Source organism: Kwoniella dendrophila, chromosome 10 (assembly GCF_036810415.1).
Source record: "Kwoniella dendrophila CBS 6074 chromosome 10, complete sequence".
In the NCBI taxonomy this organism is placed as follows: domain Eukaryota; kingdom Fungi; phylum Basidiomycota; class Tremellomycetes; order Tremellales; family Cryptococcaceae; genus Kwoniella; species Kwoniella dendrophila.
In genome coordinates this window covers 353245-380047 of record NC_089485.1, presented here as the reverse complement: position 1 = coordinate 380047, position 26803 = coordinate 353245, and the positions used below count along the sequence as shown (strand labels likewise).

The 26803-nt window shown below is 39.0% G+C and overlaps 10 protein-coding genes across 10 annotated transcripts; 5 read left to right on the top strand and 5 right to left on the bottom strand.

The window, feature by feature from the left end:
- Positions 1-365: 365 nt before the first annotated feature.
- L201_007111 (ATP-dependent RNA helicase ded1) lies at positions 366-2485 on the bottom strand (the record flags this gene model as incomplete). The annotated part of the gene is made up of 3 exons (XM_066222822.1): positions 366-1877; positions 1942-2363; positions 2440-2485. The coding sequence occupies 3 exons, from the start codon at positions 2483-2485 to the stop codon at positions 366-368; spliced, it is 1980 nt and encodes a 659-aa protein (XP_066078919.1).
- A 732-nt stretch (positions 2486-3217) lies between these two features.
- On the top strand, positions 3218-4110 carry L201_007110 (uncharacterized protein; the record flags this gene model as incomplete). The annotated part of the gene is made up of 5 exons (XM_066222821.1): positions 3218-3220; positions 3286-3301; positions 3462-3671; positions 3774-3918; positions 4059-4110. The coding sequence occupies 5 exons, from the start codon at positions 3218-3220 to the stop codon at positions 4108-4110; spliced, it is 426 nt and encodes a 141-aa protein (XP_066078918.1).
- Positions 4111-4876: 766 nt separating this feature from the next.
- L201_007109 (uncharacterized protein) lies at positions 4877-9304 on the bottom strand (the record flags this gene model as incomplete). Its single annotated transcript, XM_066222820.1, has 4 exons — positions 4877-8022; positions 8108-9055; positions 9129-9141; positions 9233-9304. 4 exons carry the CDS (start codon positions 9302-9304, stop codon positions 4877-4879), a joined length of 4179 nt encoding a protein of 1392 aa, XP_066078917.1.
- A 521-nt stretch (positions 9305-9825) lies between these two features.
- On the bottom strand, positions 9826-10581 carry L201_007108 (uncharacterized protein; the record flags this gene model as incomplete). Its single annotated transcript, XM_066222819.1, has 4 exons — positions 9826-9861; positions 10023-10122; positions 10245-10315; positions 10525-10581. The coding sequence occupies 4 exons, from the start codon at positions 10579-10581 to the stop codon at positions 9826-9828; spliced, it is 264 nt and encodes an 87-aa protein (XP_066078916.1).
- Positions 10582-11516: 935 nt separating this feature from the next.
- Positions 11517-13942, top strand: L201_007107 (uncharacterized protein; the record flags this gene model as incomplete). The annotated part of the gene is made up of 4 exons (XM_066222818.1): positions 11517-11720; positions 11848-11903; positions 11981-12080; positions 12185-13942. The coding sequence occupies 4 exons, from the start codon at positions 11517-11519 to the stop codon at positions 13940-13942; spliced, it is 2118 nt and encodes a 705-aa protein (XP_066078915.1).
- Positions 13943-14257: 315 nt separating this feature from the next.
- On the bottom strand, positions 14258-15314 carry L201_007106 (uncharacterized protein; the record flags this gene model as incomplete). The annotated part of the gene is made up of 4 exons (XM_066222817.1): positions 14258-14444; positions 14529-14728; positions 14854-15066; positions 15159-15314. The coding sequence occupies 4 exons, from the start codon at positions 15312-15314 to the stop codon at positions 14258-14260; spliced, it is 756 nt and encodes a 251-aa protein (XP_066078914.1).
- Positions 15315-15678: 364 nt separating this feature from the next.
- On the top strand, positions 15679-16803 carry L201_007105 (uncharacterized protein; the record flags this gene model as incomplete). The annotated part of the gene is made up of 2 exons (XM_066222816.1): positions 15679-16175; positions 16266-16803. The coding sequence occupies 2 exons, from the start codon at positions 15679-15681 to the stop codon at positions 16801-16803; spliced, it is 1035 nt and encodes a 344-aa protein (XP_066078913.1).
- Positions 16804-17155: 352 nt separating this feature from the next.
- L201_007104 (uncharacterized protein) lies at positions 17156-20462 on the bottom strand (the record flags this gene model as incomplete). Its single annotated transcript, XM_066222815.1, has 7 exons — positions 17156-17420; positions 17481-17577; positions 17655-17703; positions 17768-17958; positions 18015-19841; positions 19921-20230; positions 20298-20462. 7 exons carry the CDS (start codon positions 20460-20462, stop codon positions 17156-17158), a joined length of 2904 nt encoding a protein of 967 aa, XP_066078912.1.
- A 604-nt stretch (positions 20463-21066) lies between these two features.
- L201_007103 (uncharacterized protein) lies at positions 21067-22854 on the top strand (the record flags this gene model as incomplete). The annotated part of the gene is made up of 9 exons (XM_066222814.1): positions 21067-21090; positions 21164-21185; positions 21243-21276; positions 21336-21426; positions 21518-21904; positions 22024-22289; positions 22411-22526; positions 22599-22689; positions 22767-22854. 9 exons carry the CDS (start codon positions 21067-21069, stop codon positions 22852-22854), a joined length of 1119 nt encoding a protein of 372 aa, XP_066078911.1.
- A 1897-nt stretch (positions 22855-24751) lies between these two features.
- L201_007102 (uncharacterized protein) lies at positions 24752-26610 on the top strand (the record flags this gene model as incomplete). The annotated part of the gene is made up of 3 exons (XM_066222813.1): positions 24752-24913; positions 24980-25522; positions 26188-26610. 3 exons carry the CDS (start codon positions 24752-24754, stop codon positions 26608-26610), a joined length of 1128 nt encoding a protein of 375 aa, XP_066078910.1.
- Positions 26611-26803: the final 193 nt, after the last annotated feature.

Genomic DNA, 26803 nt, shown 5'->3' with positions numbered 1-26803 from the left:
TAATTGTCTCTATTGCTGGTGGTGTTCGATTATTTGTGTGATTGTATATTTTCTATATTTTTTGTAACGTCCATATTTCTAATTATAAGTGATTGCGTCCAGCGCTTTGCGATTGAATGCAGTTTTTTAAGTCTAAAGAGTACGGACGCTGATGTAGTGTTGAGGAGTGGCAAGAGACTGATTGAACGCGTTGTAAAAGGCTCGAGAGACGGTTGGAAGGCGTATTTCGGAAATGTGGAAAGAGCCGAGGAAGACAGAAAGAAACAGAACGAAAGAAAGAGAAAGGGGGGGGGGGGGGGGGCGAAGGAAGGAGGAAACCGGGTATATGGGTGAAATGATCACTCTAGTAATGGTGAAACCAAGGTTTACCACCAACTAGCACCACCCGAAGCAGCTGGAGGAGGGAAAGCACCCCCACCTCCACCCCCACCGTAACCTCCGAATCCACCGCCGTATCCACCACCACCTCCGTAACTGGCACCACCTCGAGGAGCACCACCACCGAATCCACCACCTCCGCCACCTTGTCTGAAGTCTCGACCACCTGATCGAGCACCACCACCACCTCGTCCTCTACCACCTCTTCCACCACTGCCACCGAATGATCTTTCAGAAGAAACGTCGATAAGCCATTGAGGAACGACTTGGTTGGCTTCTTTGAGTAAATCGATTAATTCTCTTGAGATGTTTAAGTTTTGTCTGTTGAAGAAAGCGGTTGATGTACCAGTGTTACCAGCTCTACCAGTTCGACCAATTCGGTGGGTGTATTCAGCAACATCGGTAGGGAGATCGTAAAGAATAACGTGGGTGACATTTGGGATATCTAAACCTCTTGCAGCAACGGCAGTAGCGACAAGGATAGGAGCTCGACCAGTTCTGAAAGCGTGAAGAGCAGCTTCCCTTTCTCTTTGAGTTCTATCACCATGAATGGAGGTAGCAGTTTGACCTCTCATTAAGAGGAAATCACATAATGAATCGGCCATTCGTTTAGTTTCGACGAAGACAAGGATTAAACCACCAGATTGTTCAGCTGCTAATAAATCTAAAAGTAATGACCGTTTATCGGCATCATCAACGTATTCTACTCTTTGAGTGATGTTTTCAGATGTTGAACCAACTCGACCAACAGAAAGGAAGATGTATTCTTTGAGGAAAGATCTAGCGAGCATTTGAATTTCTTTAGGGAAAGTGGCTGAAAACATGAGAGTTTGTCTGTCCATAACACCTGGCATATCTTCACCTTCTACAATTTGTCTGATTTGAGGCTCGAAACCCATATCAAGCATTCGATCGGCCTCATCAAGAACGAGGTATTTGACGTTGGCAAGGGAGATTCTACCTCTTTCAATCAAATCGACTAATCGACCAGGAGTAGCTGAAAGAAGATCACAACCTCTGTCAAGAGCTCTGATTTGTTGACCAATATCAGCACCACCGTAGACTACGGCAGGTCTGGCCCAAGATCTGTAAGCGAATTTTCTAGCTTCGTCGTGAATTTGGGATACCAATTCTCGGGTAGGGGCGAGAACAAGGGCAGTTGGGTAAGCCTTTCTTCTGGAGTTGTAACCACCTCCGTAATTGTCGGCGGGAGGAGCGATAGGACCGTAGGTGAACATGGCTGAGAGAATTGGGAAAAGGAAACCACCGGTTTTACCTGAACCAGTTTGGGCACAAGCCATTAAATCTCGACCACCAGCGACGATAGGAAGAGAGTACTTTTGTACTGGAGTAGGAGTGGTGTATCGGGCATAGGTGATGTTTTCAAGGAGAACAGGATCGATAGGGGGGTTGGTGAACTCGGTAACAGGTTCTGGTACACCTTGACCAGTAGCTTCAACAGGGATATCGGCATATTTGTCGAAGTTGATACCAGTGGACTAGGTGACAGTTGTCAGCCAAAGAACAATACAGTTGATGGCAAGATATGGTATTGATACTTACTTGATGTACACCGTCACCAGCTTCACCGAATAATTCTTTTTCTAATCTTGGGTTTCTTGCACCAGTGATATGTTGACCGTTTTTCCAACTACCAAAACCTGGAGCACCACCACCGAAAGATCTTGGTTCAGCGGGACCTCTTCTTGGTGCAACACCACCCCATCCACCATCTTCGGCGGCTCTGGGAGGAGCTGCAGATGCAGGAGGGAAAGCTGCACCTCTTTGAGCAGGAGGAGCGTAAGAACCTCTTGATTGAGGTGGAGTAGTAGCTGGAGTAGGTAATCCAGTTGGTGATTGATGATAACCCGGTCCAGCGGGTGCAGGAGCACTGAATTGAGGTCCAGGTCCAGGAGGTGGTGGTCCTCTGTTTCTCATATGAGGAGGAACATAAGCAGGTCTTTCAGGGTTAAGTTTCATACCACCTAAAGTGAAAAAAAAGTTGGCCATAGTCGTCAGCGACAAAAGCGAGTTTGCTAGGCATACGTTCAGAAAACTTACTGTTAAATTTGGCTTCGAGGCCGTTTAAACCATTAGGTCCAGACATTTTGATATTGTTTTATTTGTTTACTGTGTTAATAGGCGAATTGAACTTGTTTTTTAGTTGTATTCGAAAATTCCGTCTATAATGCTTTTTGATTGCCTTTTTTTTCTATCTCTCTATACAATTGAAGAGAAAAAAAAAGAACGACTAAAATCTGAAGATAAAACGGGAAAATGAAAGAAAGATTGATATATGTATTGACTTTTCGAAGAAGGAAAAGAAGAATGTTTTTGGGTAGGAAGAGAAAGAGGAAAAGGAAGAAGAAAGGTAGAGATATAATTTTTTGATATGGTCTTGCGACTGCAGTATACTGGTGGCGACAAAAACTGAAAAAATTGAATGGCGAATTTTTACAACTAATTTAATAGTTAATAATTTACATACCGCGCCTTAGTATCCCACATGGGGTAATTATAATACATTACAGTAAATTGCCACCTTGTAAGCGTAAAACCCAAGGAATAAATAGACAATGGGAAAAAATGTATACTGGGATAAATTACAATAAATACTATCTTTAAATAATAGGTTTGATCTCTCGACGCGTCTTTACTGAATTGTCGCGTGGTATTGAGTTTCAGGTTGAAGGATTGGGACTTTTGATTTCACTTTTGTTGTTGTTGCTGCTACTGAATGGCATTTTGATTGACTTTGTTACAAAACATTGATAAGGGATCATTACTTATATAACTTTACATACACTTGACAGAATCATAATCAAGGTATTCGAACAAAATGGTGAGTTTATGGACCCTCGTGATGATCGAGCGAAAAAGCTGATCGTATTCCACTTCACCTCTAAGTCTGGTAATAACGCAGGTCCGTGCTTTTCTCCCAACTTATATAGCATGACGATTGATTGTAAAATGATATACTGACCATCTTATACGATCTTACATCAAACACTCAATTTGGATTCTGGCCTTTACATTGCATAACCTAACACCATTTGCCAATTTTACATTCACGAAATAAACAGAATACAGAGAAGCTTTCGCATTATTCGATAAAAGAGGTACAGGTCAAGTACCAAGAGAATCATTAGGTGAATTATTAAGATCATTAGGTCAAAATCCAACACAAGCAGAAGTAAATCAATTAGAATCAAATGTTGGTAATACATTCAATTATGATGAATTTTTAAATGTTTTAAATAGACCTGATGGTTGGAAACCTGCTGGTACAGCTGGTAAGTCATATATATATATATATTTTAGCATAATAAAATATAAAAAATCATGATATAATAAGGAAATCTCTTCTAACTAATGTTCTTATATCAAACACATAGACGAATTCATTAAAGGTTTTCAAGTATTTGATAAATCAGGAAATGGATTTATTGGTGCAGGTGAATTAAGATATGTTTTAACTCAATTAGGTGAAAAAATGTCAGATGAAGAAGTTGATGAGTTATTGAAAGGTTTCCCTGTACAGTGAGTTTCTATCTTAATCATTGGTCTTTTTGAGGATATGATATATAACACGAAGGGAAATAAGATATTGGATATACATGGTCCAGAATGGGCTCATAGCCAATCGATGATCTAACTATGCTTTTTTGCTTGTATTTCAGAGACGGTCAAATCAACTATCATTCATTCGTACGATCTATCCTTGCTCAATAGATGGGAGATATCTAGATTCAGACTCAATTTGATCAAGACTTCAATTTAGCTTATGCGCATATAGATAATTGATTGAAACGAATTTGATACTCTCGGGCAGGATCAAAACAATGAACGTAGATTAGAACGAAGGTAACATGAAAAACAACAACTAGATTTCGCTCTCGCTTAAGGCTTGTATTGTGGATCGATTAATGATAACATATAACGTTTCTTCTACTCTTACACGTAGTTTGATTGATGTATAATGACTTCCTTCTGCTCCCTCGTGCGTCTGTCAATCACTTTTTTCGCCTGGCTACTAACAGTCTCTCATTCCAACTTACGCTGAGCTTTCTACTCGAAAGAATCAGTGAAGATTCGAACAAGAGTGCTGCTGATAACGTAAAAACGTTGTATGCAGAGCTGCAACGACTGGTAATAGGACAATATGAGCTACATGTATGGCATATGAATGATTATACGAAGAAATAACAGATATATGGGGAAAAAAAAGTTGTGCTACATAGTACTTAGAAACAACGGAACAAATGCTAAATGTCCTTCCCGGATGAATGGATAGATAAATATTTGTGGGAAAAATACAAAGAACCTATGAATGAGTGTTCTCAAAATTATCCATAATCTCCCTTTCTGATTCTATGTCTCTTCTTCCGTAATACAATAAATTAACCTTCTTCTTTCCTTGAGTTTCCTCTATGAATCTTCCTTCTTTCTTTCCTACTTAATCTTCTGTTTCAAAGCTCGAAAGCCAAGAAAAACAGCTTTATTCTTCAGATAAAACCTCTCTACAAACCCAACAATTATTTTTTTCCTTAAACCATCTAATGGCACATGATTCATGTCCAACATGTGAACAATTAGGTAACATTATAGCTTTTTCATTTTGTTTAAATTGTGATAAACAAATTGAACATTTTATAACTCTTAAACCTAATAAAGATAATTTTAATTTTACTTTACCTTTTGTTGTTATTCTTTTTGAATCAATTTGAATTAATCCTACTAGCAAAGTATCTAGCTGTGCAGGTGTAGCAGCTTGACTTTTTGATGGTCCAAAGAAATTTTCTATTTGTCGATAACCTTCATACGAGTCTAACGCAGGTAAAGTATTGTTATTATTGCTATTGCTATTGTCACTATCTCCTTCTTGTCGTTCTGCTTGCGGATTGGATCGATCAATTCGATGTATCAATAAATCTAAATCTGTCCATTCTCTTCTTTCACCTCTTTCTTCTCCTACATTCTCATCATCACCCGTGATACGAGCATTCCCACTGGACGATTGTCCGACATCAGCTAAAGGTAATACAGCTTGTTCCTCTATGTGTGATTCGGATATGTCATCATCATCTTCACCAAGGTTGGCAGCGGAAGAGGATCTTTCAATAACCCTTTCTCTCTCTTCAGTTTGTTCTTCTTCTTGAGCAGGTGACACTAAGCGAGGATAATCCGATTGGGATCTCTCATGATTCGGTCTAACAGGTGATAACGCTTCTTCTGCAACTCTAGTTCTATCAGGGACTTGGCGGTGGCCGTCAGCAGGAGGTACATTGTTATTGTTGTCTTTGCTATTACGAGAGAAATTGCTAAACCAATTAGTCTGTCTTGCTCTTGGTGGTGGAGGTGGTGGTCTTGGACCTTTAGGTTTAATTGTACTTTGATGATTAAGGGATAAGCTAAGACGCGGAGAGATTGAAGGTTGTGGTGAAGGTGAAACTTTGATCGTGCTCTTGGAACTGATTGATGGTGTAGTAGGCGAAGAGGAGGATGATGATCTCTTACGAGCGGGGCTTGGTCGAGCAGGTAAAGGAGGTGGCAATTTGGGTATCAAGTTCAAACGAGGTAGATTTGGAGGTGGAGGCGGTGGTGCTGCACGCCGCGCCGGAAGGGGTGGTTTGATCATCTCGTTCTTCGGTGTCGATCCCTTAACAACCAGTTGCCTATCATTTTCATTGGCTAATTTGGAGGGTGATATTGGATGACCAGCATCAGTGTTATCTTTCGGTAAAGGAGGGGGTATTCTTCTTAGGTCCAATCTCGGTGTATGTGATTGTAATCTTCTGATGGCAGGTGGAGGAGGCGGGGGAGGCTTCTTAGCCATCCTAGCTGCACCTTGAGCGGAACTTTCAGCTATAGGTTCATTATCTTGTCTGGAATGATAATCATCTTGAAGTTCAAGTAAACTCAAAAGTTCCGCACTTGAAGCTGCTAAAGCTGAAATATCACCTGATGTAGGTCGTTCTCTAGGTGCAGTTGAGACTGTTGAATCAGGTGGAGACGGTGTAGGAGTATCAAAGTTAATCAAAGGTCCCGATACTGGTCTCCGTTCCAGTATCTTGACTTTCGGTTTGTTTATTGGTAAAGTTGGTGGAGAAGATTGTGTTGACGTGATCCTTTGAGCTTTAATTTCGAGATTTCTCCGTTTCAAAGCTGCTTCTCTGCCTGGTGGTAAATTCTGATCTTTATCTGAAACCTTGACTTCCGACTTTACCTCCTTCATTGGCTCTGCTGGATATTCTTTTATCACCGGTTCGTTATTCGTATCATCGTCCAAAAGTGCTGAAGATTCGGGATCAGAACTACTGATGCCCCACCCTGACTTAGTGAAAAGTGGTTCGTTCGATACCGATTTGGCTAATTGCGGTCGGAATGGACTAAACTCAGGTACCGATAACCTTTTAACACTGGGCGTGAGCAACGCTTTGAATGCAGTTTCGGTTTCCACAGTTGAGCTACGAGTAGGTTGTCGTCGTTTTGGCGTTGCAGCAGGTTCAACAGGCTTCTCAGTATTAGGTTGAATTGGTTGGGCCGCTTCGATGGCTGAAGGAGCTTCATTGCTCACGGTAGATTCGTTGGGTTGGACTTCAAGATCTTTTGGTGTACTAAGCGGTTTTGCGATTGTTGTGAAAGCGTCTTCATCTAACTGCGAATTCGATGGAATATCCCGTTCTAACTCAGGATTGGTTTGTTCGAGTCCACCGGAGGAAGGTACTGGATCAAGCAATGTCAGCGTGACCGATCTTCTACCTTCAGACAACTCTTGCTGATCCTCGTCAATCGTAGGTGGTACCATTATCTGACTTTCTGCAGATTTATCGCTTATATCAACCTCTTCAGAGGGCGAAGCGGTATCCGATGTATCCACTGCGTCTTTTGGCGGTAGATTTGGCAAGTTCTCCGAGACAACATTTGATGATTCCGTAGCTACGATGGCGGGAACTTCATGACTTGCTTGCGATGAGTTGTCTTTTCTCGTAGTTGAACTGTTATCAGAGTCAACGGGACTGAGGTTTCCTGCACGATTCCCCTCACTTTCTGTCTCATCTACTTCTCTTTGGTGGTCATCAACCATTTCATCTGATTGTATCCTTCCTATACGTCTTTCCATCTCCCTTTTGACCCTTTCTTCTAAAGTATACCCCGCTAAGAGATCTTCGTTCCAAGCTCTTCTATCATCCCTTTCTTGTCTTTTAGCTCTTTCATTAGCTCTGAAATCTTCAAATCCTATAACCGTTTGAGTTGGTGAAGAAGGCGCTGAAGCGTAATGTGTTGAAGCAGGTGATTGTTCAGGAGATGCGGTAGAGATGATCTGAGGTATATTTGTAGGAGTCGTGGTTGATACTGATAATGTGGGTCGATTATGAATGGGTCGAGGTGTCGAAGGTGTTGAAGAAGGAGCCGAGTCAATTGTAAGTAGACTAGGTGAAGGTAATGGGGATAATCCAATCGCTTGTTCATATGTTATAGGGGGTGAACGTGGTCTTTCTTCACTTATCTCTTCCAAATTACTGGATGAGGAGGCGGAAGAAGCAATAGGAGTGATAGGAGTTCCGAAAGCTGGAGGTAAACGAGACGTAGATGCAGTAGGGAATGGAAAGGGCGGTGGAGGTTCACCAGCATCAGGAATATCTACATCAACCATTCAAGCCAAGTCAGTGATCATGTTGTGATACTTCATTACCGTCTGAATCAGATATATTCAGAAATAACTCACCATCCCATACATTGGTTCTTCTCATACTTGCACCTCTAGCTAAACCTAATGCTCTACCCTCTTCCCTTGAACTTACAGTCAACCTTCTTACAGGACCAGAAGTACCATTTTCACCTCTTACTATTCTTCGTCTTCTTCTAGGAGTTTGAGCAGCTTCATTTTGAGCTTGAAGTAAACCGTTTTCATCCTCTTGAGTAGTATTTTCATTATCATTTTCAGGTAAATGACCTGATTCTAGAATTTGACCTAATTGACCTAAAGATGTTAAACTTGGATTACCTATTACTCCACTTATTTCTCTTAATCTTTCTTGTGATCTTCGACTATTAATTACATTTACACCTCTCTCTCTGTCTCTTTCGCCTGATCTACGTCGAACATGTATTGGTTGTTGAGATTGTATATTAGAAGTAGAACCTTGAATTCTTGGTGTAGCTGAAGTACCTCCAGGTATTATAGTTGGTGGAGATAATAATGAACTAACATATTTTTGTTGTTGTGGTTGCCTGTTTGTACCTTGTCCGCTAATTGGTCTACTTAAATTCAAATTTGGTGTTGAATAATTAGGATTTAAAGTACTCGGTCCAATACCTCCTCCTGCAAAATCATTCTCGTTCCTTTCAGAAGAATTATTGTTAACCGTTTGTTGTAGATTTGAGGTTGATTTATTTCTTCTTTGATTTGGTGGTGGTAATTGTTTTTGCTGTTGTGATGACCGTACATAAGATGAAGGTAAAACTAATCCAGAAGAAGAAGACGCTGAAGCTGTAGCTTGAGCTTGAGCCGTAGCAGCTAATGAATCTATAGTAGAAGCTGAAAGTGATGATATTGGTGTAGGTGCTAATGCTAAATATGGGGTCGGGATTGGTCCCGATCGAGATGATGGGGTTGGTGTAAGTTTTGATGCAGTTGTAGTTTTTGCTTTTTTACGTGGTTTCGACCGAACACCTAAGTATGTTCAATCAGAGTTAGTCTATGTTCCTAACGACTGAATACCGTAAAGTACTACAAAGAAGCTTACCTCCAGTTGGAGTCTACGATGACAGAAAAAACCGAATAATCAGCTATTTGAAACAATTTCTTGGACACATTGTGATCGTACAATAATGCTACTTTGCTACTCACATTACCTCTTGATCCCAGAGGATCATCCTTTCTCCTTTCAGCAGCAGGAGCGCCTGTACGTCCAGTATTCATCTCTCTCTTGATCCTGATGTTACTACAGTCATCGGTTCATACGAATTTGAGCAAGACTATGCTATTATCTCATACGTATAATATCGATATACCGAACAGCGATGATCTTGGCTGGGTCAGACACGATAACAATATTATTTGTGTATCGAATGTTTGTAATGTTGAATGTAGAATGTTGAAAAGTGCAAATACAGTAGATGTAAAAAGCCAAGCACAGCAGAAGTCTAGCAGTAGTAAAGAGTGGATCAAAAGTGCGTCATAAATTTCCCGTTCTTGCTTGCCGAAACACATGCTTAAAATCTCTTCCTTTACTGCGCCACCATACAGTCCTCATCGATGCCTCACGAATCGATACGATTTGCTATAACGCTATCGATATACAACGAAGGAGACAATTGGGTCTACATATGAGTGCGGGCAACAAACACAATCTTTGGAAATTCATATTTAAACTAATTCAATGCATTGAATTGTGATATTCATTGCTACTTCTCAATCCCTCTTCCGTCCGTAAACATTAATTATTTGGAATCATTAACAATTTTTTGTTGTTTGTCCTACAGATAAGAAATGAATCATGGTTAAGTGATTAGTAAATCATATTTAGAGTTGGGAACAACACAAAACCCCGTTGAAGTAGCAGAAATTCGATTAGAATGGAAAGAGAAACCGCTTGAAGGTAATGCCAGATTTGAGTAAAGACAAATCAGATACTTACTACTTCAGCTTGAGCAGCCTTGAGCTTTTCTTGAGCTTGCTTAAGTTTTTGAGCTTCATGTTCTTTGACGTATTTAGCTTCTGAGGCTTGTTCTCGGTTTCTGTAGATAGGAAAAATAGATGGAGAGTTAGCTGACTTTTCATTGGGAGCGATGTTTCACCCTCAATCAAGTAATCTTGTTTGTATACAGATCTCTGTGGGATTATCGAAATGGATACTCACTTGAATCCGGTTGATGAAGCAGTGGCACCTTCAGCTCTGGTATCTGGAGAGTAGTATCTGACAGATAAAGGCTATTCATTCCAATAAGGCAGATACCAAGTAAAGATATCAATTCCAGAGGGTAGCATAAGAGAAAACAGTGTATATAGTGGATGTTATTGATAGAGACGGATAGTCAGCATTGTATACAGATTCGGTAGAATGTCGAATAGTCAAATCAAGTGGGCTAAAGATCTATAACTTTCTTCCATTTCCACAATAGGAAAGTGAATGGACTTACAGCAACTGGAGCTCTGAAAGCTACGAGTCTAGCGGATGAAGTTCTAAGTACGGACATTGTGTTTATGCTTGTTTATCTATGATGTTTAGAAGGATAAAAGATCAATTGAGGAATGTTATCTCGAATGCAAGCAAGTGTTCTCCAATGACGGATACAACAGGGAGAAGGAGGATTGTGGGATTGTGGGAAACCGAACACCAATTGGTTGTATCCGTCATTTGAACGTAAGCTTTCCCATTCATTTGATCCCGTCATTCCTTGAAGATGACGTGGATATTTACCGTATAAAGACCCGGTTATCAACATCTTTGTTAGAACATACCTCACATCTTCTGTTAACAAAAAGGGATGCAGAGGGTATTAGCTTTATGATTAAAACGATTATAATCTACAGCGATATGGTACTACCGAGAGTTCTTTGGCTCTTTGGAATGGAAGAGTGAAGAGATGCAGAGCATTCGCAAGATTCGCTGATGTCAATGGTTTCGCACACAATTTGAACGAATTGGATAGGCCATGTTCAAGCTAAGAAACCTGCAGCAGTGCCTTCTACGATGAAGATGTATACGATGGAAATCACCTCGCCTTGATTTTATGACTGTTAGCATGCATGACATTGGTGAGCTATGGGGTAAATCATTGATATCAACATCGAGTAAATGAGCTCAAACGAAGACAGTGCCACAGATGAGATTGTTTCGGACCGGATAAGGTTATACGAGATGTTATTGTTGTACCTTTCCGTCACCTAATGAAATTACGAGTAAACGGCAATCTAAAGTCGTTGCTATTTTAGAGAGATACCTTTTGTTTTCAATACTCCTTGTTGAGGAGCATTATCAGTTATTACATGATCACTCTACTGTCTTTACACTGTATATACAGGTGAAACCGCTATCAAGGCATCAAGGAGTGTAAAGAAGATTAAGTCAAACAGCATTCATGGCACTTGAGGTTCTTCAGTGAAATCAGAGAAATTATTTTATTGGAAAATGTCAAATTCACCGGATGGTAGAAAACGACCAAGACAATCTGATGTCGATGAAAGAGATGCGAAACGTTTGAAAAATGTAAATGGAATCGACAATGTCAATAATGTCAATGAAAACGAAAAGACGAAAGAAGGTTTTGGTGAGAAGACAAGAAGTCAAGAATGGGTTTCAGAACAGATGAATAGGATGGAAAAGTTATATAAGGTTGGTTGTTCATCGGTCCTACAACTATAAACCAATACCTCAGATATACACACAAGTCTGGCCATTTTGAAAGAGGAAGCATTGACTGTAACTGACTAACTTTACAACGATTCCATCTAATAAATAGGAAGTTTTGATTCAAGCTGCTTTAGTATTTCAACATCAATCTTTCTGTAAACGATTGTAAGTGTCTTTCTGACTTTAAACAGCGTTACGCGTTACGTAGAATGCATTCGCTGAATTAGATGCCCATTATGTAGAGGTATGAGTCAACAGAGAGTACCTACACATATGATGCATCGATTAGAAACAACATGGAGGACATATGAGGGTTTAAGGAGACAAACCGAATGGTGTATGGTATGTTACCATTTTTTTCTTTTTATCATCTCTCACTCATCAACAATCAGGTCATTCCATCGCATTTCACTCAAGCTTACTAAAAATCTATGTCATGAATCTAGGCTCAATCAGGCGAGAAATCCCCCAAATCACCAATGATAAACAAACCATCATCAACTTTAGCAGCTATAAACAGATTAGCTTCTAATCCAGTTCCACCTAAAACAATGGAATTACCAACTCCAGTAAATTTGTCAATTATTGGGGAATATATCCCGCTAGCTTCACCTCCGCCATTAAAACAAAAAGATATAATTACACTTGATCAGAAGACTATAGTGGATGAGATATCAATACCAAAAACAGAACCACAGATTGAGAATCAAGTACAAGTGTCAGATTCAGTTCCGCCAAATAACGGTTCTATTTCAGCAGAGAATCAAGATCTAGCGATGAATGGTGATCTGAATACTGCTGCTCTCAATGTTTCCGATACATCGATACCTCAGCCTTTAGCTCCAACTCAACCTCAAGCTCAAACTGGTCTAGTTGAACCTCCACCTCCGATACAGCAGATACAAGCTCCGATACAGCCAATAGAACCGCAGATACAGCCAGATGGGACTATGGATTACTCAACACTCGGCTTAGATGAGCTGACAGCTCTGATCAACGGAAACTCTTTCGATTCACTTTCATCCTCAATGAATCTACCTACCAATACAAATTCCACCAATTATGATGTGAATACTGTTACCAACCTCAATAACCAAGACAACGCTCAGAATCAAGTTCAACAGGACACAAACCAGATGTTCGCTTCTTTAGGTTTGGATACCGGTGTACAAACTTCTATTCCAAGTCAATCAACCATCAGTTCTGATCAACCACAACAACTATCTAATGATACCCAAAATCAGACCGGAATACAAGCGCAACTACCTGATCAGCAGCAGCAGCAGCAACAACAAACACAACAACCAGCCATTGAGTTTGATTTTTCACAAGCTTTGACGAATGGTACAGCTGGTTTAGATGGAGATACAGATTTTTCTGCTTTAGCAGGATTATTCGCTAATGAACAGCCTCCTATACAAATCCCTGATCAGAATAGCAATACCGCAAGTGGACCGGTAAATACCGATATCAACAAAATGGACGGTTTAGATAGCATCATCGGAAATGCTATCAATGGTGATAATAATACCAATACCAACACCAATAGTGCTGCAGCGCAATCAGTTGAAAATCCGCAGAAACAGCAGGATAGTCAACAAGACTCACAAGGTCAAATCCAAAACAGTAATGGCACAGGTACTTTAGCTGCGCCTGAGCAATCGATACAATCTGCCCAACAAAAAGTGAAATCTCCCGTGATCAACCAGACACAAGCACAGTCACAACCACAAGCGGAACCTCCTACTCCTCTTCTTGAGCAGAATCAAAAATCTTCGGTCCAAGGGAACGAGTCTTCTGTACTAAAACCACAGCCCTCATCTGAACCTCAACAGACAGATTTATCACAACAACCTACAGCACAATCGACCATACCTGATCAATCCCAATCGCAACAGCAAGCTCGAACCCAACAACAACCCAATCCACCTACTTCCGCTGCAATTCCAGTTCAACCTCAACTCCAATCTCAAGCATTTCAACCGGATTTCCAAATTCCTCAGCCTTTCCAACCTGACTTATCGGGACAATTCGATCAATTCAACAACATCAATAATGCAAATAATAATGTTCCTGTAGATGGTAGCGGTAATACTGGTGAATTTGGTGAAATAGACATGGCAGATTTCAATTTTGATGATGCTGGTTTAGAAGGTATGGGTATGGGTGGTGATGAATTCGAAAGATTAATGGCAGATTGGTGATAGAAAGTCATAGTTTGTCATCATTGCAGATTTTGTATTGTATATTTTAATTGTCCAGTCTAATTATGCATATCATACACTTGAAGTGCCAATCCAAGCTAGATGAATTACAGTGTTTTTTATAGTACTTGTGGCAGAAGAAACATTTTGTTATAACTTCGATAATGTACAAATACAACTTGACCGTTCTTTTCGTGAGGGATCATCCTCCTTGCTTGGGAATTTCCAATTAGTATGCCTTCTTACAAACAATTTCGAATCTTTGTCAACGTGGGATTCCGGATGTTTGCAATTTCCTAGACTTGATCATTCAAACTATTTTGCCCAATCTCGGATTTTGGTGTTCCAATTTGTATCACCTTGATCGATCACTGTACCACCCATACTTCTTAGTCTTTCGAAAGCCTTCTCAGTACCTTCTTTTGATATACCTCGCATAGCTGGACCTAATAGTAATGTATCAAAAGAAGCTGATATCGATGAAAGAGCAGTTTGAAAGACGCTATTTAGATAGGAAGAAAAACAGAAGAGCTATCTATTAAATCACGCTCTTAAAGGTTAAACTTAGAAAGCGAAGAAGACATACCAGAAATCAGTTGCTAAACCAACAATAACAACTTTCTCTATACCCTTTTGCCTAAGATACAGACTTAACGGTGATTGTTCAGGTAAAGTTGATTCTGGAGGTTTACCCGAACTCCATTCTAAAGTTGGTTCAGAAGGATTTGAAAATTCAGTTATATATCCTTCGAAAGCTGAATATGCTTCTAATCCTATATGTGTTCCCTATTTAATGATTGAAAGTAAATAGAATCAGATTCTGGTTCAGATTCCAGAATGAGGATCACGTATTTGTTGAAGTTGGATGTATGGTTACATATATCGTGAGATGAGCTAAGACTCCTACTGACCTTTCGCGAAAGTTTAACTTTATCACTCCATTTATCTAACTTTTCCTTTACGCTTTCTTCTATCTCACTGCCTTTAGTACCTTGTATACAATGTTCAGGCCACAGTGTCTGCTCGTAATTTGTACCTCTTGCATCTTTGAGCAATAAAGGCTCGAATGGTTTATGTGGAGGATGAGTTGTTGCAAACGATATGTGATCCCTTGGATGATAATCCTATTATTATCGATGATTAAGCAAAATCAATAAACATCTCAGCTTCTTGTGTTTTAAGGATCATCATTAAGTGGTCAGCTGAAGTGACTTACCTGACTAGCTACTATGACTGGCCAGTCCCATTTCGTTTCGTCCAGCAGATCCTCTATAATGGGTAATATCTCCTCCCCATGCTCAGCAGCTAATGATCCTGAAGGGGGTAAGAAATCGTACTGCACGTCTATAATCAGTAAAGCTATTCTATCCATCGTATTCGGTGTGTCATTTAACTATTCTGTGGGGTCAAGCATAAGGTATAAGAAGCCTGAGAGCAGATTTATATAGATCAGCAGCAAAGATATACCCCCTTCTATTAACTTTGTTTTGAAGAATCCCCTCCACCAAGCTATTAATTTATATATCGGCAAAAAGCGATGACGTTGAATAGGTCACGTGAGCTTATCGTGCCTGTGCATCACTGCATGCATATGATATGTACGTAGTAGTAGTAGGTTGAGCTTGAAACGTAGCCAGCCAAGACTTGGAAGATGTCGATTATAAGTTGATTGAGCAGAATTCTTCTTCTGTCTATACCTTTATCATCTACAGCTCATCCTCCTTACTCCTGCTAGAATGATTTCCTCATCTTCATCACCATCACCGAGATCTATATCAATACCACCACCACCAGGATTAGAACCTGAAAATGTTGAAGAAGAAACAAATACATTAGCTTTATTATTACCTAATCAATCATTATTTGAACCTCAAATTTTAAGTTTATTAAAAGAACATTATAATCTATTTGGTGAAATTATACATTGGGCACCTATAAAAGGTTTTGGTAGAGTTTTAATTGTATTTAAATCGAATGAAGATGCGAAAAATACTAAAAAATTAGGTGATTGGTTAAAATTAGATTTATCGCCAAGTACACCAAACGATGTTCGTGCTGATGCTGGTGGCAATAATAAAAATCAAAGTGGTAATAATGATCATGCGGTAACGGAATTGGAGAGTCAATCTAATCAGATACCACAGACTAATGAACAGAGTCAAAACAAAGACGGTTACTTTACACCGAAGACCAAAATAGGTAAAAGACAATCTCAAGTACTAAAATCCCATGAGTGAGTCAACCGTATAGAAAGTCGAAAGGACCAAAAGAATGTCGAATGTATAAATTATATTACTAACTCTTCCACAATCATGATCAACAGATTGATATTACGTCTACATTCTTTACCACCCACGCCAATAAACCCTGATCCATCAACAATACATTTAGCTCCACCATCATTACCACACAATTTCCTAATTTCACCTCCGGGATCACCGCCCGAAGGATGGGAACAAATCGCTGAAGAAGGTCCTAATACTTCAATCTTAGCTGAAGATTTACAGAGAGCTTTAGAATCTTTACAGTTGAATGGCGGATATCATAAAAATATGAAAAATGGTAAAGAAGTTATTTTAGATGAAGGTGGTGTTAGAGTCGAGGTTGAAGATACAACAAAACAAGAAAACAATCAACAAGGAACTGATGATAAATGGGATATTGACATAGAAGAAACGTTAGATCCGAATATGAATCATGATATTTGGAATTCACCTTCACAACAAAATATACAAAATCAATTACCCTCCATAGCAGGAGGAGGTTTAGGTAGTTTAGGAGGTCTAGGTGGTTCTTTTAGTGGTTCAAATACACCTTCTGGTAAAATAAAAATAGCTCCTACTGCTAGACCACCGATGTAGAAAATTGAAGAGATCAATGGATAATCATGTGTAGTTTGCAATATGCTTCCTGTTTTTCGTCATTTGATCAGTCTCCTTGAGAAAAGCTTTCATAGTAGGTAATTGTACAAATATTTGCATATATAGATATTCATTGTAATTTCCCTCAATATTAAATATGGTCATAACGTCAGATCTGCTGTTTTAACATCTTTATGCATTTTGTATCATACTCCATGTATTGATGTATATTGAATTTCCGAGTTTAAATAACAGATAAAAAGAAACCAGATGACCAAAAAACAAGATATAACTAATCATACAACAAGATATATAAAAGAGAAACTGAATCTCGTGTATACCAATCGAAAGGTTAACTTCTACCAGTCTTGATTTCAACAGCAACATTAACAATCATTAATGTTATGTAAGCAATAATTAAACAAATTGCCCATCGTCTATCAATTAGATAATTATTTAATGGGACTACGATTGCAGTAGTGATTAGGATCAATATCAATCCTGCTGCTGAAACCCATAAAGTTGGTGAGAAATGTACAGTAACTGGTTTGTGTTGTGGTGTGAATAGTATATGATATGTTCCTGATCCTCCAACACCGAGTAGAAGATTCAGCATCCTGATTCACTCATCATGATCAGCTGAAGGTCTAGAACAGTCACATAAGAAGTTGACTTACGGTCCACCAAAACATGCTGCATAAGCCATAGCTGGAGCAAATTGCGCCACTGTGACATTTGCTACCAAATCTGCTAAGGAATTACCCACAGCGAAGACTATAACATCAAGACAGCAATCGAGTCAGTCATCAACATGAGACAAAATCGATAAGAACGCGAATACAGTAACTAACTCGTAAGACCTATTATAGCATCACTTAAGCCTAAGATCTCTCCTACAGTCTACAATTCACAAGAGTCAGCAATGTTTTCGCTCAACCACACCCAAAACACCTGGTTGACTTACACCTAAGACATCCACAACCTCATCCGCTATAGCAGCTATCCATACCATACTACATGTGAATCCGCAGAAACATCTAACCAATCTCCAAGTATACGAGGAACCATCTTTTGCATAGTACAACGTTGCGATGGCTGATATACTTCCTCCGATAAGTGCAGCGATGAATACCCATAAAAAGTAAGATTGTTCACCTGTAAATACAATTCATTAGCATTTTGACAAGATCTGAATTCCAAGGAGTACTTACTAAATGTGACAAAAACACAGAAAGCAGGACCTAATATACATTGAGTAGCAGTCAACCATTTATTAAATTCTAGACCTCTTTCTTCTTGCATTTCTTCATATAAGGCTTCTTCCTCTTCTTTCGTCATACGTTCTTCACTCTGATTTTCTAATTCATCAGTTTCTGCTGATTCTAGATGCGAATTTAATCTACGTAGAGATGAATGTGATATTCTGCCTAAAGGCGAATGTAAAGGTGAAAACCCATGATCAACTAAATGATGTAATTCTTCACCAATTTCAGGATTTAATAATCTATTTGATTCTTCCTCCATCATATTTGCTTGCTCATCCTCATCATCATCTCTTTCAGTATCTTCATATCCTTCTTCTGAGATACCTAATTCTGGATCATCATTTAGAGGTTCATTCTCATCTGTAGGTAATTGAATTCCACCTTCATTAGTATGAGCATGATCGCAATCATTATTACTACCATCATCAACAACAGGTAAAGTTAAAGTCAAAACTAGAATAGCTGGAACCGAAGTTATAGCTAAGATCATACCTAACCATGATTTATGTCTGAAAGATTGTAAAGAAGGAAACAACACTCTTAATATCAACTTCGATTTTCTTCTTATAGCAAACCTTGATTCTTTCTTTTTGATGAATTTCAGTGGTGGTGTCTGAGGTGGTGAAGATGTGCTTGCTTCTTCCACTTCTTGTATATCATCTGTTCGTCCAGATGGATCAACTACGGCTATAGAAGGTATACTAGGTTTGGATAAATGTACACGCCGTTCAGATTGAGGTATTATGACTTTTGGTCGCGATGGCTTAGATGTACCTGGAACAGTTAAAGTCGATGGCGGTTGTGGTGTAGGTGGATTACCTTGTTGATCTTCCCATGGATTAGGCTCAGATGAGACAGTTACATCACTTGGAGACTCTGCTGTCGTGGTGGAAGTAGAGAGTTGAGTTTTAAGGTATGGTCCAGGTGCAGAGACACTTCTACTACTATTTTCAGCTAAATCAGTTGGTGAAGAATGTGTTGAAGCTCTTCTTCTGCCTCTAGTGGAAGTGGTTCTTCTAGGTAAAGTACCGTTATTATTAGCTGCAAAAGCAGCACTAAAGCCATATGAAGAAGATCTTCTATGCCCCACTGTTGAAGTTGCCGTAGGACCAAAATAATCAGTTTGTTCTCTTTCATTCGGACTTCTACCTGGACTGTTTAATCTTGAACTAGATTCTTTCCTGAGGGAATTGACTACATCTCTGAATTCTACTGCACCTAAAAGTGAGAAAGTCGCTCTTGGAGTATCGATTGAATCATGATGATGTAAATGAGGATGATTTGCGTTTAAGTATGATGCTGAAGTATGTGATCTCATTCTACCCAAATGTGGTCTGCTAACAGGTGTCATTTCACCTGGAGTTTGATTTAAAGTATTATCATCCACTTCACCATCTATATTTAAAGGTTGAGGTATAGGTGATAAATGAGGTGAAGAATATGTTGAGCTTCTTCTACTTCTATGCGATCCATCTAAGAGTGGTGACTTGTTGTTATTTTCATTATTGGTTATATGATGATGTGATATATTATCGTATGATTTTCTCTTTTTTCGTCTTTTAGCCCACCAATTTCCTCCAACTACCACTAACACATAAGCTAAATACAGAATCACCATACTTCCAGCTTCATATAGAGCCAAATGACCATCTTTCAAAACTATCACTAATAACAGTACGGCTGAAGTGAAGAATAGGACATCTCGCATGAAAGCATGTTTCGGAACGTGGAACGGTTTGATGAAAGCGATTGATCCAACTACGATTGATGTGACTATAGGTAATACCATTCATCAGTAAGTATAATGAGTGCTGTCGATAGGATGATAGAAACTGGCCTTGATTTTACTTACTGAAAGTTGCGGCACCAAGTAATTCACCAATTGCTAAACCAACCGTTTCATTTTTCATTGCACTAAAAGTACTAAAAACATCTGGACTACCATTACCAAAAGCCAAAAAAGTTACACCTGCTGTAGATTCATTTAAACCTAAATATGCCGCTATTGTAGCTAAATTTGGACAAAAGAAATCTGATGCTGATATACCAATAAAAGAAAACAAAAATGCTAATACCAATAATAAAAATACTATATAGAATGGTTTTAAGGCTCCTGGTAAATTATCGTACCAATCTGAATATGGTAAATCAAATGATGATACCTAATAAAATTCAATGCACAGTTAGTCAGATATAGCTAAGTATTGTAGGATGATAAGAGAAACATACAGCTGGAACAGGCTCATCTATACTCCATCTCTTCAATAGCCTCTTCGTAGGGGTCGTACCTGTTTTATCACCTATATGTCTGGTATTGGCCAATAAGAAGATATGTAACGTTACTGAGGCAGCTAGAAGAAGCCATGCTCTTTTGCTTGACAGCTGAGCTGGCATGTTTGTTGGATTATCCTAACTATTTGGTCGTCTGATATACGTTACTCCGAGATATTGTCTTGTAAGAGAAACCCTGCCAAAAAATCTAATTTATCTTGAAAGAGGATGGTGGCGAGGTTATAAGAACAAGAACTTCCCGAGAAGACGCATTCTCCGTGTACAAAGGACTGAGTATGGAACTGTGAAAGTATTGCTGCCAAATTGCGAACCAGATAAGATATAGATACAACAGACTGTTCTGTAACAATTTTCTTAACGTCATGATGATGAACTTGTGCAATTTCTTCGTTGCCGTTATGCGCAGATGTCCCAGTGCTATGTTCGTGCCTGAATGCTATGGTGAGGGTTTCGGCAACAGCGTCATCCCTGTTAATTCCCGTCAACAAATCATTTTGATGAAATTCCTTATCTCTTCGTCCTTCACCAAATTATACCTCTTTGACGATACATCCCTCTTGCCCGAACTACCTTTAAAAGCGACTCACGAACAGCTAACGTCAGACGTGACAAGAAAAACCTATATTCCCCTTACTAAACAAGCTGGACAGATCCGTTTTATTACCCTTTACACATACAATATATCTATTTGAACAGGAAGACCACGATGTCAGGTCCAGCTAGGAAGAAGGTGAGTGTTTGCGACGAACATCTAACAGGAACATGAAGAGTGTCTGATGCTGAGCTCATCGCAATCGTTATAGGTGTTGTTGATGGGGAAATCGGGTATGTGTTGTTGTTAGATATGTATGATCTTCTTCTAACAAGTAAAATAACATCCAGGGAGTGGTAAGACATCAATGCGTTCGGTCATCTTGTGAGTTATGGCTTGGCTGTAATCCTGTCCGGAAACCACGTTAGCTGATATACGATTAGCTCAAACTACACCGCCCGAGATACAAGAAGACTAGGTGCTACAATTGATGTTGAGCAGTCTGCTGTAAGGTTTTTAGGTGGATTAGTATTGGTAAGTCTAATAAGCTTACACCAATTCAAGCTGAATAATCATAATCACACCACAGTTTAAGCTGATTCTGTTGTTTTTGGAATTCATATAGAATTTATGGGATTGTGGAGGACAAAATGCATTTGTGGACAATTATCTATCTTCTCAAAAAGATACTATTTTTTCAAATGTTGCTGTTCTGATATATGTTTTTGATATAACAAGTTCAGAATGGGAAGGTGATTTAAGATATTTTGAAGATATTTTATTTGCTTTAAGAGAAAATTCGCCTGAAGCTGGTATTTGGGTTTTAATTAATAAAATGGATTTAGTTGATAAAGAAGATCCAAAAAGAAAAAAATTTGAAGAGAGAAAATTGGATTTATTGAAAGTTGATAAACAAGTTAGAAAAGATTTAAAAGATGAAGGTAAATCAGATAATATTAGAGAAGTTTTAAGATGTTTTCCAACGAGTATTTGGGATGAATCGTTGTACAAGGTGAGTGATCCATATCTCTACTTTATCTTACTTCTCCATGCTCGAAATCGGATCTGATCATAATCATTGTCAAGTTGTTACATTTTGCTGACTTACTAAGCTCGACCATTCTTCTTCAGGCTTGGTCATCAATAATACACACGCTCATACCGAACATATCCCTTATAACTTCTCATTTAACCTACCTCCGAGATTTATGTCTGGCAGTAGAAGCAGTTCTCTTTGAAGCGGACACCTTTTTGGTCATAGCGAAATCAGGTTCACCGTTGGATTGCGATCCGAGTGATTTGGATCAAGTGGAAATCGATAATGGAGCGAAAGAACTAGATCAGCAGCGGTTTGAGAAAATCAGTGAGATCATCAAGGGGTTCAAGAAGACTTGTTCGTAAGTCGATTTGAGGTTATCGATTGTTTCCAAGCTTTTACCTCAAATCCTTAACTCAGAGATTCCTTTACTATTCGCTTGTAGTTGTGCAATAATGAATTACTGACAATTCCTCTGCTAGACGAAATCACGAACAGTATCATGGATTTGAAGCCAAATTCGATGATTGTACGATTATACTAGAACCATTGACGAAGAACACGTATATAATGTTAATTTCGGTCGATCCCAGAGTCGGTACGTATACTGTCTGTCCACTTTATCTTATTTCGGTATACTTTTGCTGAATTATTGTCCTGTGCATGATAGAAACCGGCGCACTACTATACAATGTTCATCAAGCATCACCACATATGGTAGAATTTGCGACCAAACATACCTTGGAGCAGCAGAAGTGCGGGTAAGCTGGACGGTTTACCAATCTAGATGCAATGAGACCGAAAAATAACAATCTAATATCTTTTATCTGCTAAATAGCATCTGTCGACATAACAAAGAACTAAAATATGCAGTCCAAGGCGATGACGATGACTCGATACCGTCATGGGATGATCCTAGACCTTAAGAATTTAACAGTGGATCCATGATATTGCAGGGAACCTCGATATTCACCTGGCAGAATTAGAGGAATAATCGCAGTGGACGGTGTACTGCGAAGGTCATCAGCTGCGAGCATTGTTATAGAACGGCAGTCAAGCTATGTACCCATACAAAGTCGATTTTCCCCAAATTGGATGTAGCTTAATACTATGGCTGTGACCATATGCAATTAGTGGGAATGACATAAACATCCTTAACCAATACTTTATGGAGATTCTATTTTGTAACCCATTGAATTCCTCGAGGAATCACTTCGAGTTATGCCAAGTAAAATCCGAGAATTTCAAATTTGAAAATTTAATCACTAATATAGTTTGTGATTGGGGATTCCGACTTTGTGGCAAGCTGAGTAGCGTGATCATCGGATTGAGAGAAATCACTATCAGTGATACGGCAATCAACCGATCTTTGGTGTCCTTCTTCGGGAACTATCCAGTTTGAAAGATCCGTCTCCGTGGGTACAATCAAATTTCTCAATGTACTGTTCTCTAAATCCAAGCTAAGAATCTTTTCATTCGATTCTTGAACTTGGCTCTTCAAAATTTTGATCATTGATTCTTGAGATTTGACCATTTCTTGCAAGCTTTTCAAATACTTTTTGCGGTTTTTACGAAATTTAGCCTGTTTAAGACGGTCTACAGCAATATCCAAAGTCAATGCAGTTTCTTTCCGAGAACAATGATCGAAATGTAAATCTAAGTCTACTAATATACTCACTTGAATGTCGCTTCTCTTCTACTGATTTAAAATACCTGAAATCCATTGAAACCGCGTGTTTAGATTCGAATGTATTATCTCGATGACTGCCGGAAGTAGGGGTACTACAGTAGGACTTTAAAGATGTGATACCCGAGGAGGTCATTACCGCATCAGAGCAGGCTGTTCTTGATTTTGCCAGTAAACGTTAAAATGGGCAAGGATCAATACTGCTATTTTGGAAAAGGGTGAGAAGTTGATGTATAGGGCAACCTTATAATTCTCTTGTTGAGCAATTCATAAAATTCTCACAGGTCACATCCTCGGAAAAACACCATCTTCAGCTCAGCTCTGGTAAGCAACCTGAAAGAGGATGAAAGGAGCGGGAACAAGTTTCATGCAACTGGAGGAGTTGTATCTCAAAGGTAAATGCATATAGTCAACTTGATATGTTTTAGATTAGATTATTAGGGTTACACAGGACGCCTTTTCCGACGGGAGATGAAAGCCGACGTCTCGCGTAAACAGCTTCGTCTTCAAGATGACTGCATGTCCCAACAGATTAAACATATTGGAATATCCCGTACAGCATAAGAAAATGGTATGATACATCAACACCAAAATGATTAGTAGTACGGCCTGTCAACTATTAGTCTATTTATGATAGAAAAACTGGACATGACACAGAAGAATGGTGATTACGGATTTACCGTATCAAACAGTGTAGCTAGAAGACAAGTTCACCCTGATGAAAGGTCAATATGCGCCAGAAATTAAAATACCATCAAATGCCAATTCGCGAGACACAGTCAACCACCTGCATCATAATAGCTGAATTATAAAGGAGAGTGATCAGCAAGAGAACGCATCCGAAAGGATGGAAAAACACGTCAACAGAAGATGAGAAGTGATTAAAGTTGACTCAACCTTACTCAACTTTAATTTAGTCTTAAATTAGGTACCATCAACTGTCACTATCAATTTGATCACAACATAGCTCCAGGAATCACTCGTGTGAATCTCTGTTTTGTCCTTCTTCGCAACACTCCATCTCAAACTGCGTTCTTGCAATCATATCTACCACAATCAAACACTCTTTCTTGCCTGATTTATTTCCAATTTTGAGATCCTTTATTCACACCCTCATCAAACAATAATCGATCAACATGGGTACAAGAGGATTATTAGGTCTCATCATTTCTGGAAAACGAAAAGGATGTTATAACCACTTTGACTCATATCCCGAAGGTCTCGGTGTGGACATTGTCCGATTTATCCTCGGTTTAAGTCCTGAAGAAACAGAAACTATGGTCCAACGGCTTACAGAGGTGAGTTTGTAATCTCATAATCATACAGTAATCGCGTTTCTGACAATTTAATCGGCACATATACAGATCATCTGGGTTACTGAAGATGATCCAGTGCCTTCGGATCTATTGGAATTATACAAGTCAAGAGATTTTCATTTAGACAAGTATCAAAAAGAACAAAGGGAAGAGGATCCTGATAATATGTCGAATATAATGAGAGGGTATGGTGGGGAACCCAGAAATTGGTATTCTTTGTTAAGAGGAATTCAAGGTGCAAGTTGTTTACCATATATATTGGATGGTACATTAAAACATTTGATTGATGGTACAGACTTTGAAGAAGATGGTTTATTTTGTGAATGGTCTTATTGGATCAATTTTGAAGATGAATTTTTTGTAATGAACGATGGTGAAGAAAGAAAATGGAATTTTAATGAATTAGATAAAGGATTTTGGGGAAAATTAGTTGATGATAAGATTCAAGCTGAAAGAGAAATGGAAAAAAGAAGAAAAGAATTCGAACCTGAAAGAAAAAAACAGCTAGAAGCTTTAAGAGCTCTAAGACGTCAAGCGAAGATGTTGGATGAAGAGAATGCAAAGAATGAAAAGAATGCAAAGAACCAGGAGGTAAGTTCCCTTCTTCAGTTTTACACAGAAATAGTGGTATTAACACAATTAGTAGAATAACGACACCACACCCGCAACCAGAACCTCGTAAGGCGATTCTTAACCATTCCTGGCTCCTCTACATCAGGTGTCTAGGCATTGTATATAGTCTTCCCGTGAACCGCTCGTGACAAAAATATTGATAGCAAATTCGAGCGGGAGATGAACCATCATACCAAGATATAACCTATGTAGTACGTCATGTATAAACAAGTAACCATGTATGACTTACAAATTGCTTCCGTCATCTTAACCTCACAATCAACTGGTGTCAAGTAGTCGCAATCCGCTCAAGTAGTCGCGATTGGCAAGACTCGCTGTAGCAAGGTCAAAATCACAATTCTTGTCACCTGACTTTTACTTCTTTCATCATATACTCTTTCCAAACAATCTAATATGGGCACAGACGGATTAATCGTGTTTCTGAACTCCAATCGCGAAAAGGCGTTTCACAACCTCTGGGATTCTCATCCAGATGGTATGGGGGTGAACATTGTGCGATTCATTCTTGGTCTAACAGATGAGGACAAAGAAACTATGATCCGAAATGTGAAGCAAGTGAGCGATTTATTTGATTTTTTCGCGGATGTATATGAAACCAGCTGATATATTCCATTCGAATACAGATAGTCTGGGTAGAAGACTCCGATTATATGCCTGCTGATATCAGGAATAACTATTTATCAAAGGAATTTCATTTTACGACATACGAAAAGAAAATCCGATTAACAAATGCCGAGCTTTTTGAGTTTCGTGTAAAGAACAGATTACCGTATCATAGATGGTATGATCTTCTTATAGGAATGCAATATGGTCAATGCCTTTCAAGTATATTAGACGGTTCATTGAAACATTTGGTTAATTATCCAATGGATAATTCTGAATATACTTATTGGATCGGTTTTGAAAATGAAACTTTCGGAATGCTTGGCTTGAATCTCGAGGGTGAATGGAGCTTTGATCAACTTGATAAAGGTTTTTGGGGAAAGGTAGTGGATGATTATAACTATTGGGTTAAAAAAGATCCTTATAGCCCGTATATTCCTTGATACTGTATATACAATAAAAATATGCAGATAAATGCATTGTACGTCTCGGAAAGAGCTTATTACCTATGGGAGTTGATGTCAACAAACCCATCAAACATTAAGAGCTGACTCAACCTTACCGTTTCGACCGTGTCTCATATATCTTGCATGTCTCATCATGTATAAAGATCCAGTCACCCTTAGTCATCTTGTG